This window comes from Pezoporus flaviventris, unplaced genomic scaffold, assembly GCF_033815535.1.
Source record: "Pezoporus flaviventris isolate CSIRO_AGI_PZ_B2104156 unplaced genomic scaffold, CSIRO_AGI_Pfla_v1 ptg000007l, whole genome shotgun sequence".
NCBI lineage: Eukaryota > Metazoa > Chordata > Aves > Psittaciformes > Psittacidae > Pezoporus > Pezoporus flaviventris.
The window spans coordinates 93,572,907-93,599,984 of NW_026892555.1; the positions used below are offsets into that span (position 1 = coordinate 93,572,907).

The 27,078-nt window shown below is 37.5% G+C and overlaps 1 protein-coding gene across 2 annotated transcripts in view; it reads left to right on the top strand.

Annotated features, from left to right (window-relative positions):
- CDKAL1 (CDK5 regulatory subunit associated protein 1 like 1) overlaps positions 1–27,078 on the top strand; it is a 390,319-nt gene that overhangs the window by 224,275 nt on the left and 138,966 nt on the right. For both annotated transcript variants that reach the window (XM_061449582.1, XM_061449583.1), the window contains exons 10-11: positions 12,250–12,416; positions 26,214–26,359. In XM_061449582.1, coding sequence (XP_061305566.1) covers positions 12,250–12,416; positions 26,214–26,359 — 313 coding nt within the window. The remainder of the gene's footprint in view (positions 1–12,249; positions 12,417–26,213; positions 26,360–27,078) is intronic.

Genomic DNA, 27,078 nt, shown 5'->3' on the forward strand with positions numbered 1-27,078 from the left:
TTAAGACAAAGGTAAACCTGTGTAATACCTGTAGACTTCTACCAAGTGTTTAAAAAAAAAGTATTTAACAAATAGGGATATTATTAAATTATATTTATTTTTGTAGGGGTTTTATTTCTTTTTTTTTTGGGGTGGGGGTGTTTGTTTGTTGTGTTTTGTGGGTTTTTTTCCCTAGTCTCATCAATAGTAGAATCATCTACTTGGTGGGGTTTTTATAGATGGAATAATAAACTGTTTTTCTGTGTTACTTGTCTCTTGTTTGAATTCTAGTTTTGGACACATCCAGTGATTGCATTTTAAATATTCTAATGCTAAAGATTCCCAAATAAAAACTCATATCACTTAATTTTTATTTAATTCTTATTCCTATATTGACGTAAAAGCCCATCAAAATATAAATTATTGTTTAGAATGTGACCTTAATGGGCATTAATCTGTATGGGAAAAATACATTAATATCCTTCAAAACCCTTGAATGATTTCACTTTGACCTCACTGTGAATATCTCCAACAGATTTTAATTGCATTGTAATTATGATATATTTTGGTGGTGTATAACCAAATACTTTAAATAAATTTAGATTAAGGTGATTACACATCAAAGAGGCTCTGGGTACTCTGTGAGAATTCAGTAGATAAATGACTTCATGATTTAGCATTAGGGAAACTGTATTAATAGTGCTATACAAGCATTCTTCGTTTTAATCAAGTTTACCCATGTAAGGTTGTAGAGAAAATACCATCCATTTGAGAAATTATTTTAACTAATACTGAACAGTAAAGGAAGATTTTGACAGAAATTAAGGAATGATGTTATTTCTATATGTAGACTTATTTTTATTGTGTTTTTCTGATTTTTTTTTATTTTTTTTTTTTTAAAGAAAGAAAGACACCACCTTAGTTTTGTGATAGCTTAAGTGACTTGCTGGTGAACTGCTTTAGCTTATAGTCAGGTGCAGCAACAAGTTGACATACTCACAGGCCATATTATTCTTAATGAATGAATGCTGTTAATCTATGCTATCATGAGGAGGTAACTTCAAATAAGGGTTATTATCCTCAGGAATTGTATTTGCACAGTACCCTTCTGTATTGCTGGTTTATGGAACTGCGCTCCCATAAGTACATTCTGTGTTTAGCTGACTGCTTTGCCTTATACATGCTGTTTTTCCTGCTTTCTTTTATTCTATGATATAGCTGCTGGCCAGATTCTTCAGCTATTTGCTTATTTAATGCAAAGAATAATTGTAAGTAAAATAATGCCTTAGAATGCAATACTTTAATATAAGATTACTGTGATATATGTAAGAATTGCGGAAAGCCACAGCAGAACAAACGTTTACTAAAGTATTTCTATATTACTATATTATTGTATTTCTATATTGCTATTGTTTTTATATTGTTTACATTACTATAGCTTGGTTTATAATTTAATTTGAAACAAAGAATTTGACATCTTTATATTTGTCGCATACAATAGCAATTTCTTCTTAATTCTGTGGAGTGTGTGATCAGAACAGGTCATTCTAAAAGACATCACCCCTAATTCTGGGATATGTAGCAAAGCAGAGATTAGTCATTCTTGTTAGCTTTTCAGTCAAAGCAGGCGTAAGCTATTGCGTTGATTCCGTTATATAATTTCAACATTTTAGTGTATACCAAATTATTTCCAAATAATTTTTAGGTAACTTTTTTTTTTTTTTGGCATCTTTAAATACCCAGAATGTGTTTTCTATCTACACTTGCTGTTCATCTATTAAAAAAGAAAAAAACAGAGATCAGAGACATTGGGTAAAATAGGACTGTAGGATTCAGCTCTGGAAAATGAAAATTGGGCAGGAGATTGCAGGATGAGATTCCATGACAAGTATCTCTAACACACCCTGGTAGCTTGTGTGGTCTGCTGTTGTAGAATTTTTAAGTTTGTCTCTGAAGTCAGATTCAGAGAGTTATTTTGCTTGGCTACAAATATTTTTAATGATTGAAACTTGGTATGCCATGTAACTTCCCAAAAGCTAATCAGTTTCCGTGAAAACATGTTGTTTAGATTAATCCAAACTCATTAGTGCTACAGAGATGGATACTCAGTAAAAAGCCTCCATTAATTAGCACTGCATCCTGTAATATGCCTACAGCTCATGGCCATTTCCTTGAATTTGTGCAGTGTGTGACCCTTTGCATCTGACACTTCATCTACAGCAGACTGATAGCCCATGTTTTGGTTTTAAAACAGTGAGCGTATGGTACAATGTGGCACATTACTCTCTTTTTCCCAATGAATTCGTAGCTCATAAACAAGATTTCTTATATGCCTCATTTTAAATTCATAGTTCAAAGCAGATTTCTCATTTGTGTTTTCACAATAGGCATAGAAATAATAGGTTTTAGTTCTTCATGTTTAAGTTTATGGAAAATTTGCTCTTTCTCTTTTCAGTAAAGAGTATTTCTGCAGGGTGCTAAAGTGACCCTTCTGGTGGAGGGTTGAGTATTCTCTCTCTCCTTATAGTACAAGAACAACATGAGCATATCAATAGTTCACAAATTGTATCTGATGCGTAGAGCTGAGAACAGTAATTCCACGCTTCAGGGACCTGCCTGTGCATCTGTATGCTGTGTACAGGGCTGCAGAAAAAGAACTCTGAATTCACGCCTGTCTGTGTTTTCTGAAATAGCTTTCCTTTGTGTTTAAGTCCCTTTTTGCAAAATCCATTCCCTATTGTCATCCAGTCCTTTATGCTTTCTTTTCTTGATTCATGTACCATTGCCTATCGTTGAACTTGCTTCTTGAATAATGTTCTTGTTTCAGCAAAGAGCTAATTAACATCAGCTAATTCTGTCCTGATCATTAATACACATAAGAGTTTTATTCTGTTATCTTCGTCAGTAGATGTCCACTGTCCCTGAAGAACAGCTTAATTCTTGTAGGATGTCTGCATGTGGAATGGCAAATTACAGTTTTTATCCTTTTTCAGCTGGCAAGTGTAATGACTAAGTGGATTTATTTTTTTTTCATTTGTGCAAGAGCTAACCTTCAAAACAGGCCATTGTGCAGGTACCACACATGCCTGGAAAGAGGAGGATCATAGGCGGGTGATCAGCAGAAAAAGCACTGACTTCTTTCTTAAAGAATAACTTCCTCATCTCTTGGCCTGAGAAATAGGACCAACTCATGCAATTCAACTATGAGGTGTTTTTTTTTCCCTCCAGTTTTTTCAAAATCTTTTCCTCCCCTTTCTCTTCAGACTGGCTACTAACCCCAATTTATCATCATGATGTATGGCATCATTAATACTCCTTGAAAGCAAGATGCATAATGCTGCAGTGTTGGCACTGAGCAAACTTCTGCAGCCTGACTGTCTTGATGCCCTTTTAAGTCTCTCTTGTACTTACAGAATGAAACTAGACTCATAATAACTTTAGCTATCATGCTGTTTGCAGCAGCAAGTGACCTATTATGCTGTTCCCTTTCCTTCCCCCCCCCCCTTCTCTGTGCTAACACACTGTAGCTGCAAAATGAGCAAGACAGGGCTTCTAGTTCATGCTCTAGCAGTAAGCTATTAAGAACAGAGGTCCCTATAGGGGTAGAATGACCTCTTTTATAAGCAAGGACAAGGGTTTGTTTTATGGGGGAGAGAAATTTCTTGTGCTCTCTTTAGTAATCAGTTTGCCCTGTCTGTTGTATGCTTTTTATTGGGAGCTTTCTATTTCTAACTTTTTTTTTTTTTTAATTGATACCATAGAGGGAATAATTTAAGCTAAACTATTTCTGCTGTCACAGGCTTTCTTATTCCTTGTTTCAAAATACTCCTTCTATAAAAATACTTTGGTTATCAATAGTCACAAAAGTGAACAAAAGAAATAATATTTGATAGAAACCGTAATACTGCTAAACCCTACAACAGCCACAGGTAGTAAACTTCTTTTGTAAATGCCTTAGTGGTGAAGCATGTCCTGCAAATCAGCAGTCCTGTTATGTAATGAATTTGGATAAATAATAAAATTAAATAGACCCAAGTGGACTAAACAATTTCATCAGTTTGATCTTTCAGACGTATTACTTTTCAAAAGGAAAACCTTGAGTAAATTGGTTTGCAGTTTCCACTTTCATAACCGCAGAAGATAAAAATGAAAAGCCACTGTTAGTCATATGGCTATTAGATTCTTCTATCAGACTTCACATCTAAATATAAAGCAGATGGTAGAGTACCCTTACATTAAAGTTAGCTTGCTATTACTAAAGAATAGATACCTAGCTGGGCCATAACTCTTCAGTGTGTGGTTGTTATGTCAAAATCTCTAGAGTAGCCCTAAAAATTAAAGCAAAAGGTGAAGGGAGAAGTGTGTGCATGTGTTTTGTTGTTGGGGGAGAGGGAGAATTTTTGTTGATGTTGTGCAAAACCAGAATATTCTGTTATTGTAACTTAAATTACAAAAAGTTCTTATTCAGCATGCTTGTTATTTTTTGACTGTGGTCCAGCTCTGACTTTGTAAGTTACATAAAATAACAAAATCTGAATGCATTGTAGGAGAAAAAAGGTATAAAATAAAAAATTTAAAATGTATATTAGCACATTTTCATTGAAATAGAATCAATCTGTTTCTTGAGCTCTTTTGCATCAAAGTTTATTTAAGCTCTGATTACGATTTATAAGTGAGATAGATAAGTGGAAAGATAACCTAATCTAACCAAAATGCAAGGGGGATTTCATACTTTTGAAAAAGCAATTGACAGCAGAGTTGAGGGGTCTAAGGCGTGATTAATCTCTCTGCTTTGGAGTTTGGAAATTTAGCCCTAGCTTTTTACATTAGTTTGCAAGATCAGGAATTTGTTTATAAGTACCTGTATCATGTCTGTAGAAAACAATCCTTTAAACCAAGTTCCTGTTACGGCTTCATCTAGTTTAAGAATTTCATACCATGGGTATATACTACTCTACAGTAGGAGTATAAATACATCATCTTTTGTGTGTGCGAACATTCACTTAAATGAAGCATCCTGTTAAGGAGAGAAAAAAATACCTTGAATTTTGTTACTAAGTGTAGACAACACTGCCAAACAGAATCTTTGAAAGGGATACTGTCGAGTGTTCTACATTTAATGGTTGGACTTGATGATAACAGTTGGAGCTGATGATTTTAACGTGTTTTTTCTAATCTAAAACATTCTATTATTTTAAAATAATATGTTATCCTACAAAGGTGGAATAATCTGAGTCGGTGTAACTTGGTCTGCTTGTCACTTCATATTAGTTTCCAAATACATTTGTTCTTAAAAATATGTAGACCATGAAAGTTAGTGTGTTCATTTCCTAAGTACTCTAATATATGTGTCATCCTGTGGGTGGTAGAAACCACAACTGCTCTAAAGAACTGTACTGAACTAAGCACTTGAAAAACATTGCATAGTTTTGCATGCTATGAAAACTGCAGACTGAAACCCAGAAGTAGTAGAAAAAATCCTGCAATGAGAGGCATCCAGGTGTGCTGAGAGTGCTGGCTGATGTCATTATGAGGCTGTTCTCTCTCATCATTAAAAGGGCATGACAATCAGGGGAGATATTGGATGACTGAAAGAAGAGAAATGTCACCCTTCCCTTCAGGAAAAGCAAGAAGGGGGAATCTAGGGAGCCACAGTGTTGTTGAACCTCCTTTTCTATTGGCCAAACCCGCCTGGAAGCCACTTCTAGGTACCTGAAGGTACCTAGAGGGTACTGAGGGGATGTTTGGGAACAGCTAGCATAGATTTATCAATTGAAAATCATGTGATTGGCGTGAGTGACTTTTCTGATGAGATGTCTGTCTTTGTGAAGGAGAGGAAAGCTGTGAAGCTTTGGTGTTTTAAGGTGGTTTGGGGTTTTTTTGGAGGGGAGGGAGAAGGGAGTTGTTTGGGAGGGGATTGTTTTGTTTTCAGGGATTGAGGAGAAGGGTTGTTTTGTTTGTTTAGGGTTTTCTGTTTTGTGTCTGTTTATTTACTTTTGAATATAGGTAGGTCTTCAGCATAGTTTTACATAATGTTTTTAGGCTGGCAAGAGATGGACTGGGTAACTGGATGATAAGGTGGCTGAATTGGCTGTAATGTTAGGCTCACAGGGTGATCATCCATGGTATTACAGTCTAGTTAGCGGTTACTAAGAGTATTTTCGTGGGGATAGATACCAGGGCCAGTATTTAATGTTTTTATTAACTGTGTACAGTGAGATAGAGTGCATTTTGAGCAATTTCAGAGGTGGTACTAAACTGGGGGAATAGTTGACTGGCTGGAGGGTAGGGCTAATGTTGCAAGGGACCTCAATCAATCTGGAGAAATGGCCTGACAGTTCATGAAGTTCAACAAACACAAATGAAATGTCCTTAATCTGGGACCAGATAACACCAGATAACATGCAGTATGGATGTAGAGAGGTGACTGGCTGGAAGTTTTGTAGACTTCGGAGTTCCTCTGGACAAGCTGATGAACATGAATCAGCACTGAAACCTCTTTGCAATTATCAGCTGCATCCTAGACGATATTAGCAAGAGTGCAGCTATAGGTGCAGGAGAATGGCTAGTGCCTTGTATTTGGCAATTACAAGACCTCACAGAGAGAGTGCTCTGTCCAATTTTGGGCACCCCAGGTCCAGGCTTACTGATGTAGTGGAGCAGTTCAACAGAGGGCCACTGAAATGATTATGAGGTTGTAGCACGTGACATGAGAAATGGATTTGTTGATCTTTTGAAGAGAAGGCTACGAGGAGATCTTACTGCTGCCTGTGATTGCTTAATGTGAGAGTATAGAGAAGGCAGAGCTGGGCTGTCTTGTAGGCAGACAGGTCTTGCCAGGGATAGAATGAGAGGTAACAGGACAAGTCAGAACACAGGAAATTGCAATTAGGTACAAGGAAAAATATTTTACCCTGAGGGTGGTCAGATACTGGAACAGATTGCCCAAAGTGACTGTGGTATTTGTGTTCTAGGAAATATTCAAAACACAACTGAACAAGGGCCTGAGGAATCACATCTAATTGGACCTGATCTGAGCAGGAGATTGGATTAGATGATCTCCAGAGTTCCCTTGCAACCCAGGCGATTCTGTGATCTCATGTAAAGAAATGTCCACTGTGTGTACAGAATTGTCTTTACCTTTTGGCTTTCCTAATGACCACATGAAATGGAATTTGTTCAGGCTTTTAAATTTAGTCACTGTGTGTAGCAGGTCTTTATGCAATATTAATCAACACTTCAAAGCAATTTATGCTACTAAAGAGATATTTAAAAACTATTGGTTATCACTCTAATAGTGAAAATTCAGAGAAATATTTTTCTGTCCTCATTTTGAAGTGCACTAGTGTTGAATAGATTTCTGGGCCACTCAACCAGCCATTGCTTCCTCCTTCATTGTGAAAGGTTGGTTAAGCCAATCCTCCTTTTGCTACGCTTTCTGTTTTAACAGGAGTTTTGAAGACCTAGTAGTTCTCCAGTTGTTGCATCCAGTAGGTTATCCAACATTTGTTCAGCTATTTGTGGCAAGCGTTAAGAAAAAACGAGTGGTCAGTCATCCTTTACTTCCTTAAGGACTGTCCAGAAGGATAAAAGCAAAGGAGATCTTTTGAAAAGAGGAAGTATGTTTGGGCATAATAAAAGTCCTCTAGAAAGTCAGTCTGACATCCTTTTCTAGAGCTTTGTCCCTCAAAGTAAAAATGAGATTGTGATGGGGCCAGTTTGTATGTAGCATGTCATGAGCAGGGCTGCAGTACTTCATTTGTCTGTATGCTATATTGCTGAATTATAAGCTGACCCACACTTTCCAAAGTACAGAGTATAGCCTGACATCTTGATTCCTTCACCAGCTCTGCACCTAGACCTGTCTTTTTCCTTCAGTCTGCTTGTTTTGTCACCTGCCTGAAGTTTCTAATTGTGACAGTCAGGTGTGAGTTACTTTCTGAGACTGGGACAGGGTGCATTTGTACGGGATTGTGCATAACTCCATTCTCTGTCCTCTAGAAGCCGTGTGTATACAGTTTAAGTAGGGAATTCTTGGTAAACTGAAAACTAATCCTTCAAAACCTCCCCTGTTAGTACCAGTGAGCTGCTCCCAGTTTGATTTACTCTTTCAGGCAATCCCCGCAATGGAATCTTTCAGTAGTGATCCACGTGGTTGAACAGTCTGTCTTGAGAGGAGGCCTGGACTCTTACATGGTGAATCAATGCTTGCAGAGTACTTCAAAAGTGTAGGAGGAGTTTGATTCCTCCAAATCTCAATTTCTATTTAAACTTGATTATATTCAGGTTGATACAGTGTGTACACATTTTCACAATTTCTCATTTAAGGCACTCATTCAGTAAAGTAATTTAGCACATGCACTGCATGAAATATGAAAACAGTGCCTGTAAAATCCATGCTGAATAACTAATGAGAAACTCAAATAATTGAATAGAAAATAAATTTAGGTAGGGTAAGCTAATTCTGAGCAATAAGCGCATTTACAATGAATTTCATTTCTTCAAGCCTTTCCATCTTAGGATCTGATTTTTTTTTTTTAATATATTTTTTTGATTCTAAGGTTATGATCAGGAGTGGCAGGGTCAGATTGGTTGTCCTTCAGTCTGCGAGCAGTTTTTGACAAGCATTTAAAGTCAGGCTTCCCCTTAAATGGTCTTTAAGATTTCTGTGGTGCAGTGGGAGGGGTATTTCTGTGGTCTCTACAGCACTGCAGTCTGCTGTAAGAATTCACCATTGGAGAAGGGCTAGCAAGGAGGTCAGGTGGTTATTGATAAGCATATGTGAGCTACTGAGAAGGTCAGAACTGCGGGCCTCCCACTGAGGCAGCCTGCAGAGAGTTGTGCTGCTGGAGAAGCCACTCCTGTTCGCATTAGGAACTCACAGGAAAGAGAAGAATGAGAAGGGAAGGAAAAAAAAAGGGGATTTTGAGATTGAATTTCATTTGTACGAAGGTATGACAGGTTAACAAACAGAATTTCAAAGGATTAGTGTTTGATATTTTACATCTTCAGATGCTTTTGTGGATTGAAGTAAATTCATTTTTCAGGTGGAGTAGATTTCCCTTCAATTTAAAAGATGTTTGCTACTGCTGAAGACAGTGTTTACAATAGTGGCTTGATGACAAAGTGAAATAAATAGCACTAGAATTTTTTTATTAAAGAAATGAATCATTTCGAGTGATCTCTAAAGCAGAAATGAACGTATCTTGTAAAATGATAACTGTAGGATTTCTTGTCTTATTTATGACAAGGATTGTTTAGACTACCCCACAAAAAGTTAAAACCCATGTCATAATCTTCAATAAGTATTCATTATGTTGAGACATTGGAGAAGGAATAACTTCAGAACCTCCTTCATGTACAAGAACCCATTCTTTTCCCAACATTTTTCATTCTCAGTCATCTCCAATTACAGCAGAGCAGAGATCAGAAGCCAGCAGTTGAGGCAGCAGTCTTTTGTGCTGGGTAGTGATGGCTGAGTGAGAAATAAACTACGAGCTGTGACCAAAGGCAGGCTTGTAATTACTTGAATATAATGATAATTGGCCTTAATAGTGTAACAAATGCTCTGAATTTGCACATCCAAACTCTGCAGTTTGGATCAATTTTCTCATTTACAAAATCAGCTTGCTTTTATTAGCACCAGAATTACCCAGTAACAGAATGGTGAATGATCGAGTGACATTCATTGCAAGAGAAAGAAAAAAAAACACAGTGAATTTAAAAAGGTTACTATATAGGGCTGGAGTTTGGAGAGGAAAAGGGTTGAGTAAAAGTAGGAAGTATTGATTCACTTTATTAATCCTGTTAGAGAGGTTTGTTGTTTTCTCCTCTTACCTGGTGTAAGTTTAGTCTTCTAAACTCAGGATGCAAAGGGTTAGAATGAACAGCCTAATAGTTAACAGCAAACATCTGTGATGTACAGTTGTATACAAAGTTAATTTACTTCACTTGTAAATACTCAGTGCTGACAGCAATATTCAGTATTCGCAGGTAACATTTTGCCAGGCTAAAACTGGGACATGAACTTTTGACTAAAATACAGGTGTCCACCCCCCCCCATATTAAGACTACATCCTTGGCTCAGCATGAATTATTCCCATTGCTTGCTGTTCAACACCCTGATCGGAGAGCAGATGAGATGGTTATTCCTGTTGTTGCCGATTTACTATTACAGCTGCTTCCTCTTGTGATTTTAATTTGAAGTTTCAGCCCACCAGGGGGCTAATGGTCCCCACCTATGCAGCTTTAAAAGCCCACTGTTGTTTTCCACAGGAATGTTATTCCATTCGTAGCTAGTGATTTATTCTCTCTCTTCCCCCCCCCCAATGTTCATATGGTAACTGTGAGGCAGTATTCCATTAGCCTTGGGGGGGGGGGGGGGGGCATGGGGATGGACAACAAAAACAAAACAAGCAAAAAAACCCACAAACCACCACAACGAAAAAACAAGCAACTAGTTAGGTTGAAAGCTTAAAAGTAGAAATTACTCCGCTTCACTAAGAAATTCAGCAGGTTAATTACTCTGTTTTGCAGTGTCTTAATGGCTATTGGAACCTCATATAGGGAAGAAGGCAATGGGACATGAGACATTCTTGAGATTCATTATATTTCTCTTATTTTTAAAATGTGGCATACATAATTCATTACTTTTTTTTTTGTTTGTATCTTAGGAAAATGTAGGACAAGCAGCAAACCCTAGCACATGTGTCATGGTGTAATACTGCCTGTGGTGAGGTGAATTCCAAAAATGTGCACAACTACAGTGTAATACAAAGTTGATTGTATGCTGCTAGCAGATTCTGCATACCTGATCAGGCACGGAGGAGCTCAGTTTGAGTGTGACTACAAGGTTGTGACTGCAAGGTGGATAACCAGAGAACTTCAAGAACTTCCACCATCTTTCTCATAAGAATAGAATTGTAGATCTCTCTCACTAACTTATTCTTGAAGTAAAACCTAAGAAGTCATTAATTTCTTGGTTTACCTTTAATTTTGAAGTATTCTTAGTATTGTTACTATTCTATATAATAAATTACCTTGAAAATCTTTCTGAACAAGTAATTTTGGTGCTCAGCATAGCCTGCTGTCAGCCTTTATATAGTCTGAGTTTGAGAGGCAGTCTTGAGTTTACATTTTTGTAAAACTTCCATTTTCTAGGTTTATTAGATTTTATGTGATTAGAGTCTGTGTACATTTGTTTTCCTCATTCTAACTATTTGTAATGTAAACAGGTACATTTTGTGATAAACTTTCTGCTGGTCCAAGCAGTGCCTTGATGAAGTATGCATCTTCTAGTGTTTGGATGTTTTCTTTACCGTTTCATCATTGGTGTTACAATTTTAACTCTTCACTGAGTTAATGGTGTCTCATCTCACTGGGAATCAGAGGAGTCTTCCACCCACACTGCTTTTCATGGCTTTTTTCTTGCTTTGGGGCAGTGAGGAAGGGGAGGATGGATTGCACTGCAGGAAGGATGGAAGCTCAGCTGACTTACAGAAGTGACTGCATGGAACCTTGCTGCCTTCAACTGTTATTAAAGGGTGGTGCAATCTTTCCCCTCTTTGAGCAGTAGGATATTATTACCAAATATCAGTGTTCAAGGTCACTATTTACAGTATAAATCAAATATACTACTTCCTAAGGCCCTCATGATGGAAAATGAAGTATTAACTGCCAGGAAACAGTTTTTCCACACTATAACAGTCATGCAGTGGTCACAAACATTTTCAATACAGCCTTAATATTGCATTGCTAATTGTATAATTTAAAGAATACAAGGTGGGGATTTTTTCAATGGTTATTACAGGAAGAATGTTAATCACTGTGCTTTAGAGCTACTTTTGCTTATTAGAAGCTTACCACTCAGTATGTTAACTGTTAGTAACAACCATTAATGCAAACTGTTTCTTGGTTAATGTCACTTGTAGAATTTAGTGGATTAGCCTCAATAGAGCAAAGTACTGAACTTGACTGACTTGCTGTAGAGGCAGCACAGAATTAGTTATTGGCTGTGAATGTTAATCATTCTACAGCAATGATAATTTACAGCATTGTTGTAGCACTCTTGTGCTCATAAAATGAACTTAATAACCCACTGCTACCCATGGGATAAGCCTTCCTTCTCCTTCCCTCCCCTTTGCAATTGAATACCCAGTCTGGCTGCATAATAGCCTTGTGAAATACTGCATTAAAAAGAGTGAGCAGCTGTATGATAAAATAAACAGCTCTAAACCAGATTTGTTAATTATCTCTTTCTTTTATTCACAGAGGGTGTTTGTGAGATATGGCTGACCAGTGAAGACACAGGGGCTTATGGCAGAGACATTGGCACAGACCTCCCTACGCTTCTGTGGAAGCTGGTTGAAGCTATTCCTGAGGGAGCTATGCTGAGGCTTGGCATGACGAACCCTCCCTATATTTTAGAGCATCTGGAGGTAAGAAAGAAAAGATAATCATTTATGGGCTTCAAGTAAATTTATAGTTAGACTAGTAGTGTTAAGCAGTTTTCCTGACACCGCAACTTACTGAGATAAGATATTAAAATAATTTTGAAATAATAATATTACTGGGGTTTCTGACCAGTGGAACTTTATTATAGTGATGTTGCATTTATATGTCTAGTGTTTTCAAGAACTAAAGGAAACATCATTAGTAGGTGATGGGCAATGGGGTTAAATTTGTCTTCCTGCTATACCTCAGTCAAGTATTTCCAAAAAACACTATGTGCTAGTCTCACTCAGTGACATATTCATTATCCTATGTCAGATGGTATTCTGAAAGTCTGTAGATCTTCCATGATAGGAAATGGAAATTCTAAGTGTGTATCTGTGATTTAAACAAAAAGTAACAAAGTAGTTCAATGAGATTAGAAGCACAAAAGTGTGCAACAGTGGATTTGAAACGATATTGTATGTATGAAGAGCAGGAAGTGAGAGCTTTGTCTCAAAGATAGGTTTGCCTGGATTCTGTCACCAAATTAATTTAGTGGAATTCATAGGAACTGTTTATAGAAGGAGCAGGGAAGGATATAGCTTAAGGTAAATTTTGTAACCATGCGCAATATCCAGAACAATAGCTGGCATCTGTGCTGATTTTCCAAAGATATTATAGAATTAATGAGCGCACTTACATTTTCTTGAGATGTCAAGGACAGTATTTTCTCACCAGAGAGGCATAATTGTACCTTTCCCTATTGAAGTGCACAGGCTAGAGGAATCTCATCTTGATAGGAGTAAGCAGTTTGTTCACTTCACCAGCTAAAGAATACAAGCTGCAGAAGATTGCAGGAAATCTCCTGGGCTGCTAATTTATTCTTTGTTTTAACATACCCTTCACTATGATAGAGTTTTAACAACACACTGAACAGAAATCTTTAGGAAGTGGTTTTGTTGTGGTTTTTAGAGATTTGCATTCTGTCTCAAGCTCTGATATCTGTTGCAAGTTTCGTTATTTGAACGTTTTTCAGCCTCTTGTACAGAAGCGAATCAAGCTTTTAGCAATTTTCACAGTTAGTGTCTTTGCTTTCATTTGTAACTCTCATTATTAAAAGTGTTTTGGCATAGACTGCCTTTTTTGTCACTGCTGCTCATCTTATGAGTACTATCAGAAGCTTTTTTTTCTGCCTCCCCCTCCCCCAGCACTCTTTAAAAAAAAAAATAATCAGCTGCTGGAAATAAGCAGCTATTCTACCCAACTAAAGGACACTGCAGTAGTCATAATTTTATATAATCTAAGGAAGGTGGAAAGTATATTGGTTTCTTTCAATCGGTAACCATCTTAGTGAGTGAGCATGCCACAAATCTGTAAAAGGTTTTGATTTATGATCTCTAATCTTCCCATATCTAAATTTTCCAGAAAGTGCTCTGGGTCAGACTCTCTTTGACCTGACTCATATTCAGGAAAAGTATTCTAATCTCTTTAAAAATGGACCTTTAAGTGTGATGGCAGAGGAATTCATGAAAGCCTATTGAAAATGCATTGAACGTCGCTGTGCAGAACATGCATTATGTGTACACCAGCTTTCTTGTACAATAGCAACATCTGCTGTTGCTTGGCTTCTGCAGTGTTTCATACAATTTTCAGTTTATATGATGGTTTCTAAAGATCATTTAATCAAATTTCTGTGTTTCATGTATGACCAAGAATTTCTGAGCTTGTAATTTGGTGAAATAATTTTGACAATTTGTCAAGCTAAATTTGTAAAAACTTAACCTTCTTCATTTTTGTCTAGTCCTCTCTTCCAAGCTTACCAGACTTGTATCTGAAAGATAGCAAGGGGATGTAAGCAGTCTCCTGTATACATTTTCACCAGACAAAATAAACATTTTATGGGGAATGTGCTTTTAACTTTTGGGCTGAGGAAAGGGTAAAACTATGACTTGTTTAAAAAGTAACAAAATAAATGAAATGAGGAATTGATAAACCTTCATGTCAGTTGATAAGGATAAAATCCAGATGTAGTTGTCTCCTAAGAAAGGTATTAATCTGTTATTAGTTGCAAACATCTTTGTTTAAAAACGTGCTGCGTTTCATCATGTTTAGAAGACATGTTGCTAACTAGGATGTTGTTTGACTTTCAGCGAAAAGATTTTGCATGGGAAAATGTACTAATCATGTGTTAGTTATATCCAATGAAAAGGAAGAAACTGTTCCAATAATGTATTTTTTTTGAAAATCTGATATTTTCAGCATTGGATTATGATCAGAGATCTGTTTAAGCTGTCTGTAATGTTTCCTTTGTACTGTATGCCCAGGTGTTTGGCTGGGCTTTGGCCCTGTGAATCTTTTGGCTCATTAATATAGTGCCTACTCTCACAAGTTCCCAGGAAATAACAATGGAGGTACAGAAAATGCCGCATATCAGAACGAGGTATCTGAGAATCAGTCTCTTAGTATCCACTTGCTAACAACTCTGCTGTTCTCCTCATGCTGGAGGCCAGCACAAGGGGAGGAGGAGAAAGAAGAAGAAAGCTCCCTTGGGTTGGGAAGCTAGTCACAGGGATGGGACTAGAGGAGAGGAGGGGCCAAAGGAAAGGTGTGGGTGCTGTAGCTGGCCTTGAGGCTCTCATGCTGGACAGCTTGGTAGATTTGGGGGCCTGGGCCAGTGGTTGTTCAAACTCAGGTTTATTATAGGTAGGGAGTCAGTTTAAGTTTTCATATGATTTAAAATATTGAGTTTAAAATACTGAGTATACCCAGTGCCTTCAGGTACTACTGTGGGGTAAATGCTGTTCTGTCCTTAAAGATGTTTGTCATTTCAGGGGAGGCTGTTAATCTCATTAAAATCATAATTATGCTCATGTGGCATGGTCTGACAATTCAATCCTGTTAGGATTTTATTCAGGAAATATGGGGGTAATAGTGCCTTACGTACTTACAGATGTATGTAGCATGAACAGTTTTGGGGTGAGAAGCAACCATGTGTTTTCAAACGGTAAATTCTGCATTCAGTTGGGCCTTCTTATTTGCAAAGAAGGAAATATTTGGAACCTTGCAGTGTTTTATTGCCATGCAAAAGATTGAACGCTTTGATATGTTGCATACTGAGCTAAGTCATTAGAAAAAGAACTTTTATCACAGTTATTCAGGGTATAATCTAAAATAACTGATCTTTTTATTTGCTGTTTTCTTCAGCTGCAGATGAAGTTTGTAATTACATTAGTGAGTTAAATGAAACTAGAAGAGCAGATCAGGAAATTGCAGAATTTGGTAGTGAAGCCACTCTATCTATATTATGTGCATTTTGGAGTCTTCAAAAAAATGTAACTTTCAAACTACCCATGGTAGAAAGCTGTTTTAAAGAGAGATCATTGGTTTGAATCCCTGTGTTCTGACAGAGGGCTTGGAGCACATTCACTGTGTATGCATGGGCAGTGCTCTGATTTCCTTGGAAGTGAATTTAGTTTGTCCACCCTGGAGTTACCCAGCAGACTGAACAAACCTGTGGCCAGGAAAGAGGGAACTTGCACTTCATAGTTTCACTGCTGCTTTCAATCAACACTTTAATTTGTACACATGCAGTGCTAGCATGACTTCTTCTGCATGAGGTTTGTTGTTATGACAGAGAGGTTTATGTGGTGTATTTAAAAGAAATGAAGGACCCGAGACCCCAACATTATTTCTCTTGGTCATGGTACTAAGACTGAGAAAGAAATTGGAGTTTGCAGTTTAGCTGCAGAAGGCATCCTCAGTTTTCTCTGAGAGAAAATCTGGCCAACCAATCGAGATAATATTGCATTTCCCAAAGTGCACTCTCACAGTCTTAGCAGTATGTTTGAATGTATACATCATAAAGCGTATACCTTCCTTATTTGAAGTTTTGAGATATGTGTCTTGTCCAGTGTCTGTTCTCTCGTAATATGTCGATTCCACATGGCGTTGACAAAAACTTGGAGTTTTATCTACACAGCAGAAAATTTTTGTTAAATGGACATGAACTATGATCAGGGGGAAATGTGTTAGCTCTTTTTTGAAAAATTTATTTTATAAAATGCTAAAGGTGAAAGAAAAGGTTGGGGTCCATTTTATAGTCCTAGTAAATATTTATAGTTCTAGCAAAACCTGCAATAAATGCATATGTGTAGTTACCTTGGGTATTCTTACCCATATGACTTAGCACAGAGTGACTGTTGAATTAGACTGCCAGGTAGCAAAGATGTTATTGTCCTATAGTATCAACATATACCAAAAGTACATATGGTATACATCCTGCTTTGTAAGTAATCTCCAGGCATTCTACAATCATATTATCAACTTCATAGCTGTTCTTCTAGTGAGAGTGTTTTACATCCACTTGTAGTGACTGGTGGAGAGAGAAGGTTGGAAAAAAAGCCATTAAAACAGTAGTAGTAAACACTGAATGCGCGTTAGTCCAAAAAGTAGAAAATAAGGGTAAATGTATAGCAGGTTGAAATAAGTTAATGCTGGCAGCATAGAGAATAATATTTGCCTTGAATATATTTAACTTTTACTTGAGTTTTTAACTTCATTTTCTTGTTCAGTATCTAGGGTTCTGTCCAAATCAAACAGGAATCATCCAGACTGGGATGGGTCAGTGGCTTGCATTTCAGCCTTAGTTTACCTCGCAGATTTAACATTAACTGTACTTCCAGAGTTTTCTGGGATTTTAGTACAGCACTTTCTGTGAATGATGGGATGCTTCCAAATCTGTATAAAGGAGGCAGTTCACACCTGCCATTCCCGTAAGTGCTTAATTTCACATGACTAGATGAGTAGTCATCTTTGTCACCTGTCAAAATGAGTCTGTCTCAAACCATACCATATGCCATCTGTGTGGGCTTTATCTCCGTTATTAATTCAGGACATTTGAGTGATACACCAGCCATTGAGATGGAGTCTGCGTAGCGGCAGTGTCTTTAAATGCGTAAGGTGTGCCAAGTGTACTGCAAGTCGCAATAGTATTTTTTTGCTCTTTTGCTTTGATTTTTCATGTCAGCTTGGTGTTTATGTTCCTTAACCTCATTGAAGCTGATACCCTGCAGATGGCTTCCTCAAATGTGACCTGCCACAGCACATAGATACGTATTACAGTAAAACTACTAATTTGCTTTTCTCTTTTCCATATTGTTCTTTTTTCCTCTGAGTGCACTGAATGTTTTTGAGCATTGTGCATAAGCTCAAGTTTTGAATAAGCTAGAGAGTTAGCTGATTTGAAATGCGTTTAAGAAGGGAATAATATGCACATGTTCTTCAATGGCAAATAAAAGGGCAGCATGATTTCAGGAATTAAAAAGCCTGGAAGGCATGTATTTCCTGTGTTTCTAGTATTATTTTTGTCATTTTCATAGACTGCTATGTTTGAAAGCCCCAATTAAAATCTACTGATTTGACCAGAAAAAATGAAAACTGTGGCAGACATTTAAATAAATGAATAGTTAAGCCCCTGACCTCTTATTACTGAGAGTCCTGTAGTGTTTTGTAGTCGGTGGACCATGCAACTTTGCCTTGCTGTAATTACATAGTTCTCTCTATGCAAACTGTATTTGTCTTGCTAGCAGTAAAATTGAAAGATATCTCAGATACTAAGGAGAGGATGAGAGGGGCGGTTGCATCTGGGCTCCTGAAAAAGGGGGGTGAATGGGAAGGGATGCTCGCTATTTCCTTTGGTATTTTTCATCTGTGGAAGCTGTGTGTGCATCTTTGCTTACACTGTGTGTTGCTTTTTTTTTGGGGGGGTGGGGGGTGGTGGTACTAAAATACTGTCTTTCCTGTTATTCCTCTTAAAGTGTTGTCTTTGGGGTTTCCAAATGTAGTACATCTTGAAATTACTCCTTAAGGTATAGCGTCATGGGAACTTTGTCAGAGGTTAACTCATCCCAGAGTGAATGTATATGTGAATATTATGAGGTTAGGAAAGGGATGAATCTCTGCTATGCTTTGCAATATGTTTTGTCACACCACTTTTTCTAATCCAGATTTTGAAGATCTCAGACTCAGCAGATCCTAATGTCCAGAAATGCTTCGTGACATGTTGGCTTCTAGGTTCTGGAATATAATTTGGCTTAATCAATGTCAGAATAAGAACTCATCTTAACCTTCCTGAGGGTTTTTCTGTTGTATTTACAAATCTAAGGTGTTCTCAAAAACATTAATTTTATTGTATTTAGAACTTTGATGAAAAATAAAGGTTTGCTCCCAGGTAGTGTAGAAGGAAATATTTGTGGTAGTGGGAATGAAGGTCCTTTCTTTGTAACACTAGTAGAAAAATGCTTTGGGAAACAGAGAAAGAATTGCTTTTATTTATGCAAGATTCAGTTGTCCGTCAAGATAGAATATTTTATGCAGGTGTCTAGTCTTCTGCTGTATTTAATAATTTGTGCATAAAAATTATGTTCCAAAAAGGGGTTAAAGTTGTGCATGTTATCCGTACCTTAATTATGCTTTGCTCATATGAATGTTTCTCTTGCTTATTAGGTATCACAAGAATTAATAGCATTTAAATACAGACAGATCCGCACTCAATTTCGTGCTGAGTGTCAGGTTGTCTGTCAAGTACTTATAATACTGTCTCATCCTAGCAGACTTTTGGAGCTGTGGATTACTTCATTTGTGGATCACTAGCAGAACATAAAAATCACCTTTGAGTGGTTTGTTTGAAGAACGGGTAGTACATATATGCGAAGCAGCATTTTTGCTAAATAAAGTGGGAATTTTAGCTTCAAGTGCAAGTCATTGAGGTAGAAGCTATTGTCAAATCTATAGCTTGCATAGCAAACCGTGCCATCTTGGAACATTTCTGCCTTCACTGAGATATGATCTCACTTTCCTAGTTATTTCTATTATAATAAGTAAGGTTCTACCAACTACTCTCCTTGCTGTTCTGAAAGATTCTAGTTTAGTTGCATAAACCCTTTTGTTTTCTTTGATAGAGGAGCTGTCACATTCACTGTGCTTTGCAACATCATCTACGTAATCTTCATTAGGCTTTGGCATTTGCTTTAAAAAAAGTTTGTTGGTTTTTTTGAGGTGATTATTCTTTAAAAATGAGAAAAAGGACATACAATGTGTTCTCAGAACTTTAATAAAATTATACACATAACAATATTGGCTTTGGGTTTCTGTACTATTATAAATTGAGGAAAAGATATAAAATCTCTTCTACCCAGTCTTCAAATTCAATTACTTTAGTTATGTTAAATGTGCAAGGAGTATTGAAGAATGCAAATTCTATGATGCAATTTTGTCATTATGATTTAGAATATGTTTTTTCTGTTTTGCTATGAAAATTACCTCGGCTCAGAGAAAGAGGTAGCACTTGCATAAAGGTTTAGATTTTGATTAAAACTTCCCACTATTTTTCTTCTACTGTAACATGCTAAATCAGATGCTATCTTAGATAGTGTACTTCCTTGTTTGAAATAGAGAGAAACAATAGGGAGGCTTCCTGGCACTCCTCTGTCTCAGTGCAGCTGAACTCTGGTGGGCTGTGCCTTCATTCCGTGACTTCCTTCTGCACAGAAACTATCAATTCTTCTTTATTGTATGAGATTTTCATTTCTGAGGGGGTGAACATATGCATGGTATGGGTGAATCTAGCAATCCAGTTCACTCAAGCATGTTTCTGAACACGACAAGGTAGTGTGACAGTCCTACTCGCCTGTTGTGTGCACCTCTCTATGCTTTAATTAATTGTCAAGCTTTTATTATCATGAAGTATGAATGAGATGAAGAGTTATTTAAAGATGCAGTGTGCTGTTGCAATAAGCAGTCACCTTTTTAAGCAACTTCCCAATATGTGTTTCTAATACATACTGCAAAAAGGAGTATTAGTTTACTTCTGGAAAAAAAATATTTCATTTGAGGAATGCTTAATGGTGAGAAATTAGCACCATGGAGAAAATGAAAAGGTGTGTATTTTCTAGCACATCAGAATTAATCATTTCACAAGGAATTAGGATTAGCTATTTGGTTGGCTGGCTTTAAGTCAGTAAGCCATGACTCTAGCCTTTAATTAAATGCACTTTTCACCTTAAAGTGAATCTGTTTATTGGAACTGGACAAACAGCACTCTGAAGCTCTACAAAGTCTCTTTAGGATTGTAATGATGGCTGCAGCAGCAACAGTTAACAGCTTTCATCTGAAAGCACTGAACCATTTACTGCATGTTTCTAACCACACAACTTCCATCAGTTTTTGTGGAACTGAAAGTGTACAGTACCTTGAGGAAATCATTGTGGTGCTATTAATGCTGAATGTGTTGCTTAATCAGCTGTGATTTGGTGACACTTGCAGAAACTCAGATGTTGCATGTGGGCTCATACCTCCTTACAGGCTGAGTAGTGAACAACAGGCATTTACCCAGTGTAGATGCTGATGCTTTATGTTTTACCTGATGTAAAGTCCTACTGTAGTACTGGAAGCGGGTTGCAATAGGGATACCGATTTTCTTATCCTGAAGTATTTTGGCAACCCAGGTTAGGATAGCTGTACTGGGAATTACTGTTTTTACCAGATAACCGCAAAAATTTATACGCTGCAAAGAGGCTCTCTCTGTTCTTTGCTATACCACGTATATCCATGTTAAGTCATATTTTGGAGAGAAACGCGTACTTGTTAACTGAGAGAAGAGTTCTTGATGTTTCTGTGTTTAAAAAACAGGTAGTAATTATTTTGTGCTGTGCATTTCCTTGTTTGTGCACTGACTTGTGGGAAGGGATGCCACAAACTTCAACTGAAGCTTTGAACTATGAAATACAGTATTGTGTTGTGGTGGTGTGTTATTTGGATGTCACTTGTTTGTTGGGGGTGTAAAAGAAGATGTGGCATGAAGGTATGTAGATGTTTTTGGTATGGCTTCATTTGTTTTTTAAGAGATTAAGCTTAACAGATAGCCATGAGGGAGAAGAATTTCTTAGCTAGCTACCGTTGTCTATTTTATGACATTGGAAGCAGTAGAGAGATCCCACATCTAGGAGAACAGCTGGGAACAGCTAGGGCTGAGCATATGGCTCTCACGGCTAGTTTTTCTGTCAACAAATCATGGCTTGCAGTCTGGTTTATATCCACTTCTAAGGGTGGCCTGAGCTAATACCAGCTTTTTGTTTGGTAATGTAGAAGACATTTTTCCCGTATGACAAAACAGATTTTTGTGCTCCATCTGACAACCCAAAGATTTGATTTTAAGGTTCAAATTACATTGGTCAGAATTGTGTGGGCTTCTGACTGCTCCAATATGACCTCAGTTTATCTTTATGCTAAGCTTGCCCATCATATGGCTTCATTATATCTCTCCCACTTCATACATAGATGAGGGGGAGGCATTGCCTTCCAGCCCATGTCCTTGGCGAAGTTTGCCATTATACATCCTACAGCTTCTTCGGGTTTTACAGCCACATTACCCATGGAGGGTGGGAAGTAGGGAAAAGGTTCCCTGTTCATTAGTTTCAACAAAACTGTTACGAGCTTTCCAGGCTTGATCAGACTGTGTCATCATTGCCAGGCCTGCACCTCTACATCACATCTGTTCCTGAGCTGTGCTGCAGCACAGGAATTTATAAAATGGACTGCAGCAACTTGATTTTTATCCAGACCATGCTGTCAGTGGCACCACTGGGCCTCTGGAACACAACAGTTGGTAGACACCCCTCATGATATATCGCAAACTAACATCTGCCACAGGGAAGAAGTTTTGAGGGAGTGCCATTTTGTCATGTTTCCATATGGGTGAGGGTTCATTTGGGCTTCACTGCTGGCAGAGGACAAAATCCTTTTACTAGGAAGCAAGTTATTCACATCATCATGACTCAAACATGAGACAGAATTCAAATCCTGAATTTTTGCCTACTTTAGGTTAGGGGAAGGGATCTTTGTCTGAACAGCTTTCTAGTGCTTACATAAAGATGCACAGATATTGATGTTTATTTTCTCTATGATTCTCTGTGGTTGCGCATGGTGTCATTACAAACAGAAGGAGTGATTTTCTGGTTAGGTGGTTAAACTTGTGTATTGTAATTGCTAGGATAAAATACACTGACTAGATAAAAATCTTCCTGGATACGTGCCTTGGGTTCTGATGTACTCCAGCTGCTAAGAACTGGGGAAAAAAAAAGAATTCCTGTGTGTTCAGTATACTGAAGGATAGTTTACATACATTGTTAGACTCCAAATGTATGTGGCTTTTATTTTTTGTAAAGTCAGCTTAAACGAAATTGGGCTACTATTTGACCTTTTCATTCCTACATGAAATGTCATTTTTGTGTAGTGCTTCCCTTAGTTCATAGACTTACTAGATTCCAGGGGATAAAAGGAAAAGGGAATCAGCTGGTTCACTCATGATTAAAGACAGAAATTTTCTTTCACAGTCATACAATTTCAGAAAGTTGCTCATTTATTGTTTCCAGATGGAAATAAAATTCTATATTGCATTTTTCCTTCTAACTGAAATATGTAATTATATCTAGTAATGCAAAGCACTTTGTAAAAAAAAAAAAATTAAAACCCAACAGGAAACAGATGTTAAGCTTAGAATGTTGAGACACTGTGAAGTACAGTTATGTGTTAGCCCATGATGTCCTTCAAGTTCTCTCTGGGATATTAACTAATAGTTTTATTAAGTGATGAAACCTCGTATTCTGTGTGCCGTCTGTGGCGTGGGAAAATCTGTCAGCATTGACTAAGTATGATTGTTCAGCACATAGCTGTAACTTAATCAAACCTATGTGGTGAAGTACTTCAGTGTCTTTTTAGATGTGGGGAGGATAAAAGATAAGACTGGAACGATCTTACCTTAAAGCTCTGGGTTTGAGTGTGATATGTATATCTGAACACTACAAGGTTTGGAAGATGGATTTATCCAGAATCCTGATGTAATCATGAAAAACTTTTACTTAGTTTGTTATTCTCTTTCCTTCTGAACTGCTCACTCCAAGTTTCTAGTTATAAACGATAAATTTAAGAACACCAGTGGTACTTAAAAGTGAATGACAGCAAGTCATCGGGTGTTTCTGTCTTGTGTTTGGTTTGTGTTAATAATTTGTGTTCATAATTTATGCTCTGCTAAATTCACCAAGTTAATAGTTATGATTCTGAAGTACTTGGTAGGAAACCAGTTTATCATTAGGGCCTTTGATTCATATCTGTACCTGAAAATAAGATACTTAAAGGGAATTCAGTGCTTAAGGCACATGCAGCTTGTTTATGTGGCTTTACATATAGAAAGTAAGCAAAGAAAAGACTTGGTGCTAGAAAAAGTTGTTTGCAACGTCCTCTTTTCTAGAAGTTGCTTTGAGTGTCCAGAACTGTCCTGAGTTCAGCAGTAGCAGTCGTTTTTTCTCCTTCTTGGTAGCTGGTGCAGTGCTATTTTTTTGACTTTCGGGCTGGGAACAGTGCTGATAGCATCAATGTTTTTAGTGACTGCTCAAATGTTTGGTCTGGCCAAGGACTTTCTGAACCTCATGCTCTGCCAGGGAGGAGGGAAAGCCGGGAGGATGCAGAGACAGGACACCTGACCCAAACTGACCAAAGAGGTATTCCATACACAGCACGTCATGGCCAGGATGTAACTGAGAGTTACCCAGAAGGGCTAGGGCACTGTGGGGTTGGACTAGGTATTGGTGCTTGGTCAGGTGGGTTGGGGCGAGTTATCAATCGGCAGGTGGTGGGGTGTTGTATTCTCTTCCCTTGTTATTATTGGTGGCAGCGGTAGTGATTTGTATTATACCTTAGTTACTAAACTGTTCTTATCTCAACCCATGGGAGTTGCATTCTTTTGATTCTCCTCCCCATCCCTCTGGGAGCAGGGGGAGGTCAAGAAGCAGTGGTGGGGAGTGAGAGAGAGACTGCGTGATTTATGGCTGACTGGGTTTAAATCATGACAAGAACATACCTGAAATCTGTGACCACAGCAGCTAGGCTGGATGAGGGTTTGCAAGTAACGTAATGTGTATTGTATGTGCGTTTGATCTCAGGATTCTGCACATTACCATAAGATAAGGAACTAGCAGGTTGGTTGAGTGTTTTCTTGAGATCCTCTAGGTAGGAAAACACATTTTAGATTTTCGGATTTTGCCTTTTCTTTACTCTTTTATTCACTAAGCCAGCTAACTCCAGCTTACACTGAGAGCCAGGTTCACTGCACACAGCCTTTCTGTCCATCAAATTGTATGCTATCCATTATCAGTATAGTTATTACAGTAATGTTTAGTTTACACACCTGAGATAGAGTAGATATCCCCCTGAATAATGTAACCATTTCTCTTAGATTTTTATGTAACAGAGTCTTCTTAGTCAGAACCTTTCAAAACTGCTTTCAAAAAATGATTTGAAAGAGTTCAGGTTTTGTATGCAAGTTTGTCAGGTGAAAGGTGTGTGCTGAAAGAGTGTTTTCTCTTCTTGCTCTAAAAGTCAGTGTTTTTAAAAGGTGGGGACCTGAAAATTAAAAAGCATGAGGATGTTTACTCTCTCATTGAACAACCTAGGCCAGCCCTGTAGAAATACAGACAGAAAATCTAGATGCGCGACTAATATTGCCGATTAATGGTCTGGAAAGAATTTGTAAATAGTTGCAATTTAAAACCTTAAGTCTGGCAGCCGTATGTGTTGTCAGACAGAGTATCTATGCTGTCAAAGAAAATAGGAGAAATAGAGAAACAGTGTGGGTGAGCCTGACTGGGGTGTGCAGGATGCACATAGCAGAAGAGCGGGCACTGCAGTGCTTAGTCCCAGGCGGTGTCCTGTATGCTCAGTGCACAGCGAGAAAGGGTAAATCTGAAGTTAAAATCTGCTTGTAAATATGATTCTTTGTCCAAGTTCACTTATATTTTTCAGGGTAAAGATTAACAGGCCAGATTGTACTATATTGTGTACAATCTAGATGCTGTTTTTTTCTCAACTTCTAAAAATATTTAAACTTTCTTGTTAGACTCTATGTCCTTGATTGTGTAAATAATAGAAATGAAAGAAATGTGACCACCTCACATATATTCCATGAGATGGAAGTGTTCATCACCTTGTGTTCCATCATCCTACCAAGCCTCAGTCGGGGATTTGGTTTGACTTTGATTTGGGGGTTTGTTTGCATCTTGCTATTGCCTTTACTTTGTTTTCTTTCTGATCCTTTGTATTTGTACAAAATGTTTAACATTCTCTGTCTCTTTTGAAGCTGCCACTCTGCTTTTACCTGACCCCTGATTAATTCTATCTACAAAATAGATAGATGGCTATTTTGTAGCCAAACACTTAATTCCTGGAGAAAATTCTTTGAAATAACACAGGTAGCGTATTTCAGACCAGTATCAGAGCACGTTTGCAAATGGCCAGGTATACCTTTATTAGCAGATGGCCAAGTTTAAAGGTACTCCAGTTAGAGACAATTTCTATTGGTATCTGAGAACTTACTTGACTCTGACAAGAAGCAGCTAGCCCTTGCCATCTTCTGAAATTAAAACAGCCACTCTCTGGAAAGCACTGACTTTCGCAATACTTTGCCTCTGAAGTTTTCTCTGAATTGAATAACCAATACTGTGTAGGGAATGACATCCCTACCTCAAAGGAAATGCAGTCCCATAGCTTTTGTTATTTGGTTTAAAACCAAAAATGTTTCCAAATATTTTCACCTGTCCCTGCTTTTTCAAACTGGGCCACTGCAACTCAGTATTGTTTGGGTTTCAGAAGTATGACTACTGATACTTACCCGGCATGATTATTTAAAGGAGTTTTGCATGTTGTTTTCATAATGTTTGAAAGCTTTTTTTTTCTCTTTAAATAACTCTTAGGAAATGGCAAAGATTCTCAATCATCCAAGGGTGTATGCTTTTCTGCATATACCTGTCCAGTCAGCCTCTGATAGTGTGCTTATGGACATGAAAAGAGAATACTGCGTGGCAGACTTCAAACAAGTAGTGGATTTCCTTAAAGCAAAGTAAGTCTACTAATATTTGAGAAAATAACAGTGTTGGGGTTTTTGCAATGTCAAGAACATGTGGCTGAAAACAGAATTACTTGCAACTTCATAATTAAGGTATGAAAAGAATGAGCTGCTTTAAGCTTTCAAAGTCTGAGTTTTCTGTAAGCCCCTTGATGTGGTTTGCCCCTTTGCTTGAGCTTTTATAAGCATCTTAAATCTCTGCATGACGTGCTTTTAATTTGTCAATATATTCCTAATCTTTTTCAAATAAAGCATTCTGAAAATTATGTTTTATACTTAAACTGCTATATATAGACTGCTTGAAGTTGATGTTATTGCAGTCTTCTTTAATGTGGCTTTTGAGCATTGTATATTTTGTGTACTGGAGATGATCCAGCTCCAGCAAATGTGAATGGTTGGTTTTGTGGGTTTTTTTTTAAATAATAATTTTGTCCTATGGCTGGTGCATGTTTACATCAATATAGTAATACTCTAATCTTCCTTGTGAGTTCTAGGATAATTTCAAAATTACTTCCCTTAACAGAGCTAATTTTGAAAAATGAGTGTGTCCTCATGTGTTTACTTATGCTGACCTGAAGATGAAAGTTATTGACCTGCAAAGCTTTTATAACTACAACTAATAGTTTAATATGCAAGGAAGTCTCTTCTTAGCTTTTAAAATCTGTTAGTGGTGAATTTTGGTGGATATTTCTGTTCTGACTGCCCTAAAAATA